Source organism: Schistocerca piceifrons, chromosome X (genome assembly GCF_021461385.2).
Source record: "Schistocerca piceifrons isolate TAMUIC-IGC-003096 chromosome X, iqSchPice1.1, whole genome shotgun sequence".
NCBI classification, from domain to species: domain Eukaryota; kingdom Metazoa; phylum Arthropoda; class Insecta; order Orthoptera; family Acrididae; genus Schistocerca; species Schistocerca piceifrons.
The window spans coordinates 258,774,181-258,788,739 of NC_060149.1; the positions used below are offsets into that span (position 1 = coordinate 258,774,181).

The window sequence follows — 14,559 nt, forward strand, 5'->3', positions numbered from 1 at the left end:
TGTGTGGGTATGTTCCAGTAATATTATATCCATAATTTGTATTATTTAGCATGTTGGATAGTGGGTTCAGGGCAAGACAGAACCAGAAAGGACTTAATGAGTCTCCTTGGTATATTCCACGCTTAATCTGTATTGGCTGTGATGTGATATTATTGGAATTTGTTTGGATATTAAGGGTGGTTTTCCAATTTTTCATTACTATGTTTAGGAACTGTATCAATTTAGGATCTACTTTGTATATTTCCAATATCTGTAGTAACCAAGAGTGGGGTATACTATCAAAAGCTTTTTGGTAATCAATGTATGTGTAGTGTAGCGAATTTTGTTTAGTTTTAGCTTGATATGTCACCTCTGTATCTATTATCAGTTGCTCTTTACATCCTCGTGCTCCTTTGCAACAGCCTTTTTGTTCTTCATTTATAATTTTGTTCTGTGTTGTATGTGTAATTAATTTCTGTGTAATGACTGAAGTTAATAATTTGTATATTGTTGGTAGGCATGTTATGGGGTGATATTTTGCTGGGTTTGCTGTGTCTGCTTGATCTTTAGGTTTCAGATAAGTTATTCCATGTTTAATTGTATCATGGAATGTGTATGGGTCTGCAATGTAACCGTTAAATAATTTAGTTAGATGTGAATGTGTTGAGGTGAACTTCTTTAGCCAGAAATTTGCTATTTTATCATTTCCAGGGGCTTTCCAATTGTGCGTAGAATTAATTGCTCAGGTGACTTCATGTTGCAAAATTATCACTTCAGGCATTTGTGGTATCATCTTGGATGTGTCTGTTTCTGCTTGTATCCACCGTGCATGCCTGTTATGTTTTACCGGGTTTGACCGTATGTTGTTCCAGAAGTGTTCCATGTCTGTTATGTTTGGTGGATTGTCTATTTTAATGTGTGTGTTGTCTATTGTTTGGTAAAATCTCTTTTGGTTTGTGTTGAATGTTTGGTTTTGTTTCCTTCTATTTTCACTTTTTTTGTATCTTCTAAATCGTTTGGCCAATGCTTGTAATTTCTGCTTCTCTTCGTCTAACTGCTCTATTGCTTCTTGTTGTGAGATTTTACCTAACCTTTTTCGTTTTTTGTCTGATATTTCATCTCTTATAAATTGTGTTAGCTGTCCGATGTCTTTTCTAAGTTTTTCTATTCTGATCTGTAGCCTGTGTTGCCATGCTGGTTTTGTGGGTTTCTTCTGTGTCTTGGTTGGTTCCGATCTCTGCCTAGTGTGTATATTTAGTGTAGTGAGTGCTCCTATATAAACCAGTAGTTATAACTCTTCAATAGTTGTATTTTCATTTATTTTCTTTTGTGTGATTGTGTTGATGGTTGTTATTGTTGTTTCGACTTGTGGGTTATTTGGTGGTCTATGCAGGAATGGTCTAATGTCTGTATTTGTGTCTTTGTATTCTATATATGTCAACTGAAATTTTTCTTCTGTATCTAACATGCGTGTCACTTCATGTTCTATGTGTGCTTGTTGTGGTGGCTGTCTTAAGATTTCGTTTTCCTCTGATTGTTTAATTGATGCGTGTTGTTCTTTGTTTGTTTGCTCTGGGATGTTTGAGTCCATGACTGTATTTTCTTCTTCTTCTGATTGCACATTACTTTGTCCCAGTATTTTTTGTACTTGTTGTTCGATGTTTTCTAATTCTGACTGGGGTATTCTGTTATTTTTGATTATTACATGGTTCTGATCAGCTAGTCGTTGTTCTGTTAAAAATTTTAATTCTGGGTATCTGGTAATAAATGTTGTGTATACTTGTGATCTGTATCCAGTTGTGTTGGTTCCTAGGTTTGTTGCTTGGTAATAACAGAACATGAGGTGTCTGTTAACTTCATCTGACCATCTCATCCTCTGTCTTTGTTTTCCTTCTAGAGTGGTTGCAGGAAGCATATCCTGCAGAACACCTCTATTTGGATTTAAATCATTTTCCGTGTGGCTAGCAGTGTCGTTACCATTGTGGACGGGCATAGGGTTCAAGCGTTGTCCCCGACCATGACAGCGCTTGTCCGAGGCTTCATTAGTTCTGTCCTGAACCAACTAATCACACTAAAAGGGGGGTTAGCCCTATTAGTGGTTTGTTCTTTTCGTCGCCTTTTACGACTGGCAGAACATACCGGAGGCCTATTCTTTTCCCGGGCCTATTATTATTAAACATATACACTTGTAGTGGAAGAGGCACTGTTGAGAAATCGGCTGTGTTAGAGTAGCCAAACTCGAGTATGTACACATTATACATGTTTTAAATGTAATTCTAATTAAGTAAGTAATATAGAGCTGTGGGCCAGCAGTTGCAGGAAGTGTTGGGGAGTGAGTACCAGGTCACTAGCATTGTGAAGCCTTGTGCAGGGTTGGCTCAAGTGACTGACAGCATAGGGAGTTATGTAGGAATTTTACGGAGGACGATCAGTTAGTGATAGTGGGTGGAGCAGGGAACCGTCTTGACAGGGACAGGGAATATGATGTAGGTGGTGACCTGATAAAGATAGCTACTCAAACTGGTGGCACTAATGTGCATTTCATGCAACTGTTTCAGCGTCATGATCGGCCTCATCTTAATGTGACTGTTAGGTGCATTAACATGGGGCTGGAGGAGGTGCTGATGGCAGAGGGCATGGGTCACATCTCGGTGGTGCCAGTTGGATCTATCAGTAGATCAGGTTTCACTAGGCATGGCCTGCACCTCAATAGGTATGGGAAGCGGAGGCTGGCAAAGCTTATATGTGACAGTGCAGTGGGTGGTGGTGGTGGGACTCATGGAAAAATCCCTGAAGTAGTTGGCATTAAAGGTGCACCTTTTTTAGATTGAAGTCAGCTAACAGGTTTACCTGCTTAAAGGAAGTCCCTCTGGCTAAGGGCTCACCTTCAGAGGACATCATGCTTTCAAGCAGAGAAGGAATTAGCATATTTCATCAAAATATAAGAGGTATTAGGGATAAAGTCTGTGAACTGCTTATAGATGTTGACTCTGAAATTATTGGCATATCGGAGCACCACTTAAATAATTTGACAATTCAGAGGCTTCTTTTAGCAGGATACAGATTAGCTGGCTGTTTTTCAAGGAGTTTCTTGTGGGGTGGGGGAGTGGCTATGTGCATAAGAAACAGTATTCCACTAGAGTCCATAGACGTATCACGGCACTGCACTGAACAGATATTTGAATACTGTGCATGGGGTCATTCCACATCAAATCATCCATAAATTTTAGGAAATGACAACCAGTGTCACGCAAAGCCTCGAAATTTTGGGCAGTGGAAGTTTACCTAGATGTATTCTCATTTTCAAAATATAATGTTGCAGATCAATTACTTTTTCACTAATGATAAAAAGAAGTTGTGTAGATTAAGGAATTCAGACTTTCATAGAAGAGCTCCTTTATAATTTAAAAATGCAATAGTTCCTACAGTTTCTGCAGTGGAAACTTGATTTTTTTTTTTTTTTTTTAGTTGAAGAGGAAGGTTTATATTTTTATAGTCATGCTTCTTGCGGTGAATATCCATTATGTACATCTCAGAAAAAAATTAGGGTCATTAGTCAAAGCATTTCCCAAAAAATCATTAAGATATTCATTATATTTTGGTATTGACAACAATATTTATAATAGTATAAAAAAACGGAACACTATTTCACTGCAGTACCATTTTCTTTGGAACCACTGACTGCACAGCTTGGAAAAAAAAGACAACATTCATGTAAGTGTTTTATGCCTCCAGTTTCCTTCCCTGATGCTCATATGTGAAAACGACAAGTAATTTATTTTACTACAACAAAAATATTTAAAAATGTAGCTCAAATATCAGTGACATCATCATCATGTTATAAATTTTTCTGGAAATAGTAGGCAAGGGAGGTAGACAAGGTCATTCTAAATACCTGTACCAATTCTTGTGAGTTTAACTTCAGTCATTTAGGAGGAAAGTGTATCTGAATAATGAAAATTCAAGTTTTTGGTAAATCACAAAAGAAGATTTAAAGATTTATTAACTTACTACCACTATGCTCATTTAGAACATTCCAGCTGCATTCTCCAATTGTCCTCCTGTTTCCTTATCCTGCATACTACTCCTCTTCATTCTTTTCTTTACCCTCTATTCCTTAGCAGCTTCTGCAGCTGTCTCTGCTTCAGTTACCTGCTGTTTATCAATAGCAGTTAGAGCTGAAGCCATATTCCTTCTCATCTGGATGTTCAATTTCTTCATAACATTGATCCTTGAAATTTCACCATTATTGAATGTTGTTATTGCATCCATTACACCGATTTTCAGCACTTTCAGCCCAACAAATACAGTTTTGGGTATTCTCTCCCATATACAAGCTGTTGAAGCTTTCAGGCATTCTGAGAGAGACTATGTATACATTTCCTAAGTAGAATTTTATTTGTCAGATCCCTATATATAGGCCTAATTGCCTCAACTGCAGCAAGAGGTGAGAAATGCTTGTGGGTATACAGTATGCCTGTAGCATTGCTCAACCAGTACTTGCAGCACAAATCTTCCCCTTTTGGACACAAACCATGCTGTGGGGTTTCATCTGTTGACACATTGTGAAACCATGTAGCCCAAACAGCTTGTCTCATGTTCTTCAAATCTCCTACATTTCTTCTTATTGCTTGTCCATAATATTGAGTCAAAGAATCAATTTAACTTTTTGTAAGACGACCTGGACCACCTATGTTTTCCGCCTGGCAGTTTTTTCCACTGAAGTCTTTACATAATTTTCCGAGCCAACCTTCCATTCTTTTTTGTACATGCCCAACACATTCAAGCTTTTCTATCAGAGTGTGTGTCCTTTACAGTCTCCATCACCAAGGTAGCCTACATACCACACACGGCGACTGACCTCTGATCTTCTAAAAATGTTTAAAACTCTTTTCGTTTCCATGTTTCCACTTGGGCCATCAAATTTCTTTACACAAACATGGGTACCCATAAATTTACTTTAACAACCCTGGCAGTGCTTTGCTAGACATTCATTCATAATCTAGTATCTTACTAGTTTCAATAAATGTGGCAATTACAACCCAATTCAGAGAAATATGACCTCTCTTCTGCCACTATCCATCTAATGCTGCTACAATGTCTGTATTCTCAGACAAGGCTACTGCTTCTTCTGCTGCTCTTTTCACTGAATGTTCACATACACCACATAAAGCATTATGTATTAATTTGTTGTATCTGTCAAACCACGGTGGAGGTAAATCCATCACTGCACAAAATGTCTGGACTGCTCTCCTTCCCCTTCCAATACATTACATAAGCAAGCTGAATATTTACACTGTAATGTCGACTATCAGTTACTAGTGATGTCATAGTATCATTGTGCATCTTACACGAGTTACAGGCAATCACTAAGCGACTCGAAAGTCCCTTCCTTGCTGAAATATCCTCAGAAACATCAATACTATCTTCACAATTACAGTACTTACATTTCACGGCACTCTTCAAAAGTCTTTACAGTATATTTAGGTTCACAATAACATTTCTGTCATTACTGCTGCTCACAAAACTACTAGGCTTGTTCTTATTACATTCAGCAAGCAAAAGTTTACGTCTAGAAGCTCTGCCTGTAGACACAGTTTCCGCAGGCGACATTTGAAGCAACAGATGTGTATTATTCGGTTGTGTTTGGAACTGGTTGCTGTGAAACTTTTGTTTGGGGGCTAAATTTCTTTACTCTCGGCATTTGTAGCTCAGGAAACACACACACACAATAACTACAAAACCACACAAAAACAAAATCATATATCCTCAAATCTTTGTTAATATTCAAACCATAGCCTTCTAGACATGCTTGTACTTTGATTTCGGGAGTCAGAGCCTTCTAGAATACACCTGTATTAACAATCCGTAACTAACGATGGAAAAAAATGGAAGAACAAAATAATGCATCACATATTCTGACGCTCTTCAAACTGACAGATGGGTGTCGCCCCTGTGCAACTTTACATTCAATCTCAATTTCAGAATGAACGGAAAATGATAATGCCAATAAACTATACATTTTTGAAATCTGCATGAAATGCAGTTTTCTATAGACCAAGAAATTTTTTTTTCAAATTTTTGGTCCTTTTCACGGGCATGTCCCCTTAACAAAATCCACGCATGAGCATTATAATTTTTTTAAGGTTTTGCCCCTCAAAGATACCTTTGAAAAATTTACAATATTATTATAATTGTTCCATTATTCCACACAAAAAGAATCAGTTTGTAGAAATAATGGGAAGTGTGGAAAACAACATTATTGTAAAAGAAATATTGAAGTTACTAATTCAGACTACCATGTCACCACTAAATTGCTGAGGCTGACTACACTGCATTTACCTAGGAACAAATCTTATCTGAGAACACTGTTTTATTGCCACTTTGCATCATCCAGTTCCTTTGTTTAGATTCATGTGTTCACTGAGCATGCAGTTCTGAGCTCTTGTACCGAGTTGTACCCAGTGTCAATTATTGGTTAAATATTCAATTGTTGCAGTTTTTAATTATTCATTCCAAAACCAAAGTAAGTCCCCTAACGTTACAACAGTAATGTGAAATACTTCTATAATGAAACAATGGGATAGAATGATTTTTCATTATTTAATTACTATTTTGAATTATTTACGACAAATATTGGTTTTATGACTGAAGCAGTATGGAAAGTACAAGTAGACAGTGTTTTACCGGACAGTATCTGCAAGATATATGTGATGATGCCCTGATTTCTGAGAATGAACTCACCAGTGAAGAACAAGAACTTTTATTAGGGCGAAGCAACAGTCTGTCATTCATACAGTGATTTAAGTGTTTCATGCGTCTGTGTTAAACACAAAGACAGGTACCTGCTACGCAGATTCTCTCTACATAAGAAAATTTGCTATCATCTCTTCAGTTGACATAAACAATCTGTTTCAGGTGGATTGCGTGAAATTAGTTTCAAAACGGCAAAGACCTTCAAAAAAATATTATCTAAGCATCAAAGTGTCTCGTCACATGGGTAGTTCCGAATCAACTTGAATGCAGATTGCAGCACCAGAATTTTGTGCAGTGTTGATAATATTGGCTTTTGACAAAATGCTTAAATATTATAAACAAAATGCTATGTATTTTTAATTGAGTTAATTTGGTTACGGCAGAGGTAAGAAAATGTTCATATGTCATGTAATGTACAAGTGGCCCTATATTTTATAATGTGTAAATTTGTAAATCACTTTCTAAATTGTCAATGTTTTCCAAATGGGGGCAATAGTCCAAAATATTTTATCTAATTTAACAATAAAATTAAATACAATTAATTTACAAAAATTTAAGTGGACCGTTCTAACATGTTTTCAGAAACTACATGTCCGAAAGCATATTCAGGAAAAAAAAACTGTCTGCATACCATTTTTTGTTTAAAAATTGCAGCCAATTTTCAAATTTTTAAAGTTTGCTTTGAAGTAACACATTGTATCAAACTTTCAGTAATTGCTACCAAAAGAATGTATATAAAGCAATAAAAATTGGCAAATGTTCATGATATTACATACCAAAGCAGTACACAAAATCTCAGTTCAGAACTAAATTATGGGTGTCATGGCCTGGATGACTTGACATGGAATGACCCCAGGGGCAGTTGAATTTGGTGAAATTAAACTTCTAATTGTTGTTGTTAATAGGTCCCGTAACTCTGACTTCAGAGCATTTCTGCTCAAGCTAGAGAGGGTTATGGATTCACTTTGTAGGAAGTACCAGAAATTAGTTATATGTGGTGACTTCAATATAAATTTTGTATATGATGGTGCAAGAAAAAAGATGTTGGTAGCTCTCCTAAATTCATATAATCTGATGCAGATTGTGTTTTTTCCAACTTGGGTGCAGGGAACAGTAGCACAGCCATACACAATACTGTTATTCATTCTTCATTACTAGATGGGCATTCTGTTAGTAAAAGGGTGAATGGTCTTTCAGACTATGATGTACAAATTTTAACACTAAAAGGCTCTAGTACTCAAACACGTCACATTTAATTACAAACTACGTAGGACAGGAATAGAGAGTTTTTTAAACCTTGTCAAGGAACAAGAGTGGCAGGCTGTTTATAGTGCTGATAAATATAATGCTTTCCCTAACACATTTCTCATGCTCTTTGAGAGTTGCTTTCTATTAGAATGTTCTAAATGGGTTACTAGCAGTAATACTCAGCCCGGGTGGCTGACTAGTGGGATAAAGATATCATGCAGAACAAAGTAGGAATTATATCTAAATGTTAGAAGTAGTCACAATCAAGCTACAGTAGCTCATTACAAACAGTACTGTAAGGTATATATATGAAGGTAGAATCTGTTCCTGAAAGAACAGATACCATTGATGACCGTGTAGCTTCTCTAGAATGAAATGATAATTAAATCGACACTCTAGCTGCAAACAGGCGTTGATATACATCATCGGGGACATGTTGAAAATGTGTGCCCCGACCGAGACTTGAACCCGAGATCTCCTGATTACATGGCAGATGCTCTATCCATCTGAGCCACTGAGGGCATAGAGGATAGTGCGCCTGCAGGGACTTATCCCTTGCACGCTCCCCTTGAGACCCACATTTCCCAAATGTCCACACTGTTACATTCATAGATGTTTGCACATCACACTCATTACTCGTGGCACAATAATCTGCTAAATCCCGTCCGAGTTGTTATCATTTCATTCTATAGAAGCTGCATGGTCATCAATGGCATCTCTTCTTTCGGGAACAGATACTACCTTCATATATACAGTTAAAATTTGGCTACCTGGCCATTGACCTTCTTGTGCGAACACACAAACTATGCCCCAACTTGTATGGGACTTAGCAGATTATTCTGCCACGAGTAATGAGTGTGATAGGCAAACATTTATTAGGCACACTACGATTGTAGTGGTGTGGACATGTTGGGACTGTGGGTCTTACGAGGAGCGTGCAAGGGATAAGTCCCTGCAGGCGCACTACCCTCTGTGCCCTCGGTGGCTCAGATGGATAGAGCGTCTGCCATGTAATCAGGAGATCCCAGGTTCAAGTCTCGGTCGGGGCACACATTTTCAACATGTCCCCAATGATGTATATCTACGCCTGTTTGCAGCTAGGGTGTCGATTTTATCATCATTTCAGTACTGTAAGGTGGTTAAAAATATTAGGAAGGCAAAGAGTATGTGGTATGCAAATAGAGTAGCTAATTCACAGGATAAAATTAAAACCATATGGTCAGTTGTGAAGGAAGTGTCTGGTCAGCAGCACAAGGTCAATGATACGAAGTCAGCTTGCAGTAAAAATACTTCTGTTACTGATAAATCAGATATATGTACAGTATTTAACAATCATTTTCTGAGCATTGCTGGTGAATTAAATAAAAATTTAATTTCTACACGGAATCATATAACCTTCTTGGCATATGCCTTTCTGAGATTGATGTCTGACCTCTGTGATACAGACAAGGGAGAGATTGAGTCAATTATTAAATCACTGAAGACTAAGGACTCTCGTGGTTATGGTGGAGTGCCTAGCAGAATATTAAAGTACCGTGCTGCACATGTTAGCCCTGTATTTAGCCATATTTGTAATTTTTTCCTTTAGGAATGGACAGTTTCCTGAACGATTAAAGTACTCAGCAGTAAAGCCACTTGACAAAAAGGGAGAAAGGGATAATGTAGACAATTTTAGACCTATCTCTATGCCATCTGTGTTTTCTACAGTTATTGAAAAGGCTGTGTATGTGAGGATAATTGATCATTTTATATCACACAATTTACTATCAATGTACATTTCGGCTTTAGAAGTTGTTTAACAACTGAAAATGCGAAATTCTCTTTCCTCTGTGAGATACTGGATGGGTTAAACAAAAGATTTCGAACGTTAGGCACATTTTCTGATTTAACTAAAATGTTTGATTGTGTTGATCACGAAATACTGCTCTAGAAGTTGGACCATTACGGAAGACAGGGAATAGCAACAGGCGGCAAAAGGTCATTATTCACAATGTTGAGAATGGCTGTGATGTGGGGTCTGAGTGGGGTACAGTCAAGTGGGGGATGCACCAGCGATCAGTGTTAGGGCCACTCCTGTTCCTTATTTATATAAATGATATGCCCTCTGGTATTACAGGTAACTCTAAAATATTTCTATTTGCTGATGACACTAGCTTGGTAGTAAAGGATGCGGTGTGCAACACTGGCCCGGTTTCAAACAGTGCAGTTCATGACATAACGTCATGGCTCGTGGAAAATAAAATAATGCTAAATCACAGTAAGATTCAGTTCTTACAGTTTCTAACACACAATTCAACAAAACCTGACATTTTAATTTCACAGAATGGGCATATGATTAGTGAAACTGAACAGTTCAAATTTGTTGGTGTTCAGATAGACAGTAAATTGTCGTGGAAAGCCCACGTTCAGGATATTGTTAGAAGACTTGATGCTGCCATTTTTGCTATTCAAATGGTACCTGAGGTGAGTGATTGTCCGACACAAAAGTTAGTCAACTTTGCTTATTTTTCATTCTCTTATGTCGAATGGTATTATATTTAGGGGTAACTCTTCCCATTCTAAAAGGATATTTTTGGTTTAGAAGCGGGCAGTTCGGGCAATATGTGGTGTAAGCTCACAAACCTCTTGTCGACTCCTGTACACTAATCTGGATATTTTGAAACTGGCCTCTCAATATATTTATTCCTTACTGTCATTTCTTTTTAACAATTTTAGTTTATTCCCAGGAATAAGCAGCTTTCACTCAGTTATTAATCGGCAGATATCAAACGTGCATTTGGATCGGACTTCCTTAACTCTTGTGCAGAAAGGTGTGCAGTATACTGCTGCATCCATTTTCAATAAGCTACTGCTTGAATTCAAAAATCTTAGCAATAATCCACGTGCTTTCAAATCGAAACTGAAGAGTTTCCTTATGGGTCACTCCTCCTATTCTGTCGAGGAGTTCCTTGAAAAATTAAGCTGATTCTTGTTGTATTGTTGATTGTTTACTTAAACTTACGGACTTGACTTTTTTGGGTTCGTAAACAATTTATTTATATCAATTACTTTTATGTTATAATTTCATGCACTGACATGTTCCATGACATTGGAGATTTGCTCCTCAATTTGGTCCTATGGGACTTGACTTGTAAATAAATAGTTTGTTAGTAAATTATACTTTATGAATGTGGGTAATTTAGGTAGAATTGAAGGTCAGGGTAGAAAATGAACTTAGTTTTCCTTTCCTGACCATGTCACACGCATATATTACGGAACGGACATCCACATATGACTCATCTGATCTTGAGAAGGCCAGACCAGAAGTCAGTGTATGCTGCTGCTGAAAAATTCAACATTCTATACGGAACACTAAGGCACTTTCTAAGACTAACGATAGTAGTGATGAAACTGAAGACAATGAAGACAGCCTTGGTTGTACTACAAGAATCAATTGAAATTAAGAAATAACAGAATCATGGGTTTCAGAATATTACCAAAAGTAACTGTGGTAGCATAGTGAAGGAGTATAGGGGACCTGTAGCAGTGTAAGATCCATCAAAGTGAAACCAATATTCAGTGACATTTTTATACAAATGCATAGGGGGGTGGTCATCATTAATTTTCCTGGAGATAGGTGACATAGAATGGTTTGATTTGTGACAAATATTTGAAGTGTTCTCTGCAACTGATTTTAAAGAGAGATAATTGTACTTTATGCTATTCAATAAATTTGCATTATCTGTTTGTTCTGTCATTTAACTCACATTGATGATTTTTCAATAAACTTTTTTGGAAATTGAGATATTTGTACTTAGCCTTGGGTTTTATGGACCTACATCTTAACTGTGGCTGTGGTACCTGTATTGTAACAGGACACTATTTTTTTACTGTAATAGTACACTTTATATGTCCAAATTCCTCTGCTGGTAGTTCACTTCAGGGTTATTTATATGATAAGAAAGGACCCTCATACTTGAAAATGCAGTAGAATCATTCTAGAAGATCACATTCCTAACACATGATGAACAGACAGAACAATTTTATCATAGAAATAACCTACAAGCCATTAAACTTAAAATGCTGATTCTTCATACCTAAATTATCCCAACCAACCCCAGCATTAAAGAAAGTGCAAAAAGAAATACTCAATAAGAAATTTTGTAGGAAAGATAATTAGAGTATTATTAAAAACTCGACCACAATTGAGATGTCTGATATTGTTTAGCCAACACACAACCGAAGTGCCATCTTTCAAACTAACTTAGTCTTCTTGAGACACTACAGGTCAGCATATTATCACAGATACAATTTTGTATTCACATTTGTTGGCTTTGGCAACCCACAACCAAACTGTCATGGTCTAAGCTTTCCTCATACTACTCTGTCCTCTCTGTCAATCTGTTACCACAGCCTATAGTCCAAAGACTGGGCCACTGTGCTGCCACAAAACATACCTCGGGGTGGGGGTTGAATAAAATTAAACATTAGCTCTGATAAAGATAATTTTACCAACGTGTACAATGAAACCTGAAATTTCATTATAGTCATTGTAGACAAATACTGTAATGGACAGTTGGCTATATGCGACAATAGTTTCGTATGCCAGAGTCAGTTGGTTCAAAACCATATATATATCAAACGCAAACTTCACAATGGTTAGGATTGTAAGTTAATATTATTCAGTTCTTACAGTACAGGAAGGAACGCCATAGGCTAACACTCCACACAGAGTTAAGCATTCTTTACCTGCTAATTAAGTTGACACTCGGCGCAACGGCTGCCGGGAGTAATCATAAAGGCATTTTGCATTTACAGTCGCTCAAATCAGCCACCTCGCCGAGTGTCAACTTAGTTTGCTTGTATACGCAAGGAAGTGAGATTAGAAATTTCTTTAGTCTCTCTACATACCCTACTACAACTCAACTAAAGAAACATATTTAACATATATGCGATACGTAAAGCTAACTGTAGCGGAACAAACTAAAGGGATCCCGAGGAATGTTGCGGGTAGGAAACGAAACCTCAAAGATCTCAAATTTACTTCGCACTCAAGAAAGAAATCACGCTGCTTGCTGAAATAACAAAAACAACACCTGACACGATACAGAGAAAATGCAGTGACATTCCACCTAAATACCATAAAATGTGCGAAAACAGTAATTTTTTTCTACTAGTATTGTCGGCTACTGACCTGCACTATCTATCTTATGATGTATTCTTTTACAGATGTTCTATAATTTGGTTTTGGTGGGACATTTACTGGGCGTCAGGACGATCACAATCCACACGTACAACTGAAACTACACAAATAATGCTACGTTACTCACCTCTGTCCGTAGAGACTCAATTATTTGCTCTGCTGATCTTGCTCTAACTTCCAGATTTTCAATGACCTCTTTATTTATCGCTGTCATTTTCTCTTTATATACTTAATGGCATGCATTTACTCATACACACTTTAATTGTAAATGTTTTGGTACAACGCCACCAAAGCCCCAAAATACATTCCTCTTCCTCACTTGTTTACCCCCTGTCAAAGATCTCTTGACAATACAGTCTACACTACCTCAAAGGTTGTGTATAGGTATAAAAGAGGCAAAAAAACTCCTCACAAGTGGTGCAAAGCCTAGACTGCTTTCATAGGGTAAAAATGAGACATTTCCTCTCTACGTCCGTTTTTCAGTATACTTTTACAACAGAATTACACCACCTACGTTTAGGGCCAGAGGCTATTACACCGTACTGCTATACAAACTTCGACTCTACCCAGCACAGTTGGCAAATTTACCGGTAGCTGCTTTGTATTATGAAGTTTCAAGGAGACGGCACATTGAGCATTTATCACCAACATGGGTGGCACTCTTATCATTAAATGTCGGTTAATAACGCATAAACCGTATAAACCTTTGAGACACTACGATCACCAGGATCATAGCCGTCAATATCCCATTTCAGGTCTAGTGTAATAAATAAGGAATCGAATGAATAAAACAGAGAAAATTCTCCGGTGAAGATTCTCAGAGCAAAATAACATTCTCTGAGAAAGCTCTCGATCTCGTCTGAATCAAAAAATTGAAGCATATGCTCTGACAAGGCAGTTCCTTCTCGCTATCTGCAGTAGCACAACTTGAAGAAACATTGATTGCAGGAGAACGTGTTGGGAGAGAAGCAAGCATATTAACAGCTACAACAGATTGAACAACACAGCAAGGAACAGAGAAAACGGAAACAGAAAGGGTGGCAGCATACTCAGCTACAGAAAATATTGTTCCATCAAGTGGTACAGGTGTCCATTTTGCAGCAACATCTGAACTACCCACAAGGGGAACCCAGCCATCGAGATCAAGACATGAATATGAAGAAGGGAAGGGAGTTCAACGAGCGGTAGCAGTGTCACGTGTCGTGGGTAGGCGAAAAACAGTTCCTCCTCTCCGTTTAAATAATTTGTTAGTCGAAGGCAGCAACGAGAAGAATCCCATAAGGAAAATACTGCAGGAGATTTAATAGCCCCAAACCATAATGGTACATCTGTGAGGAAAGACAGGTTTGATCTTAAAATATGCTATCTCAACATTCAAGGAGTGAGGGATAAGG

At 37.5% G+C, this 14,559-nt stretch overlaps 1 protein-coding gene across 1 annotated transcript in view; it reads right to left on the minus strand.

Annotated features, from left to right (window-relative positions):
• The window catches only part of LOC124721867 (aminoacyl tRNA synthase complex-interacting multifunctional protein 1), a 35,092-nt gene extending 21,576 nt beyond the window's left edge, over positions 1 to 13,516 (minus strand). The window contains 1 exon segment of the mRNA XM_047247002.1: positions 13,293 to 13,516. Coding sequence (XP_047102958.1) covers positions 13,293 to 13,379 — 87 coding nt within the window. The 5' untranslated portion in view covers positions 13,380 to 13,516.
• Positions 13,517 to 14,559: the final 1,043 nt, after the last annotated feature.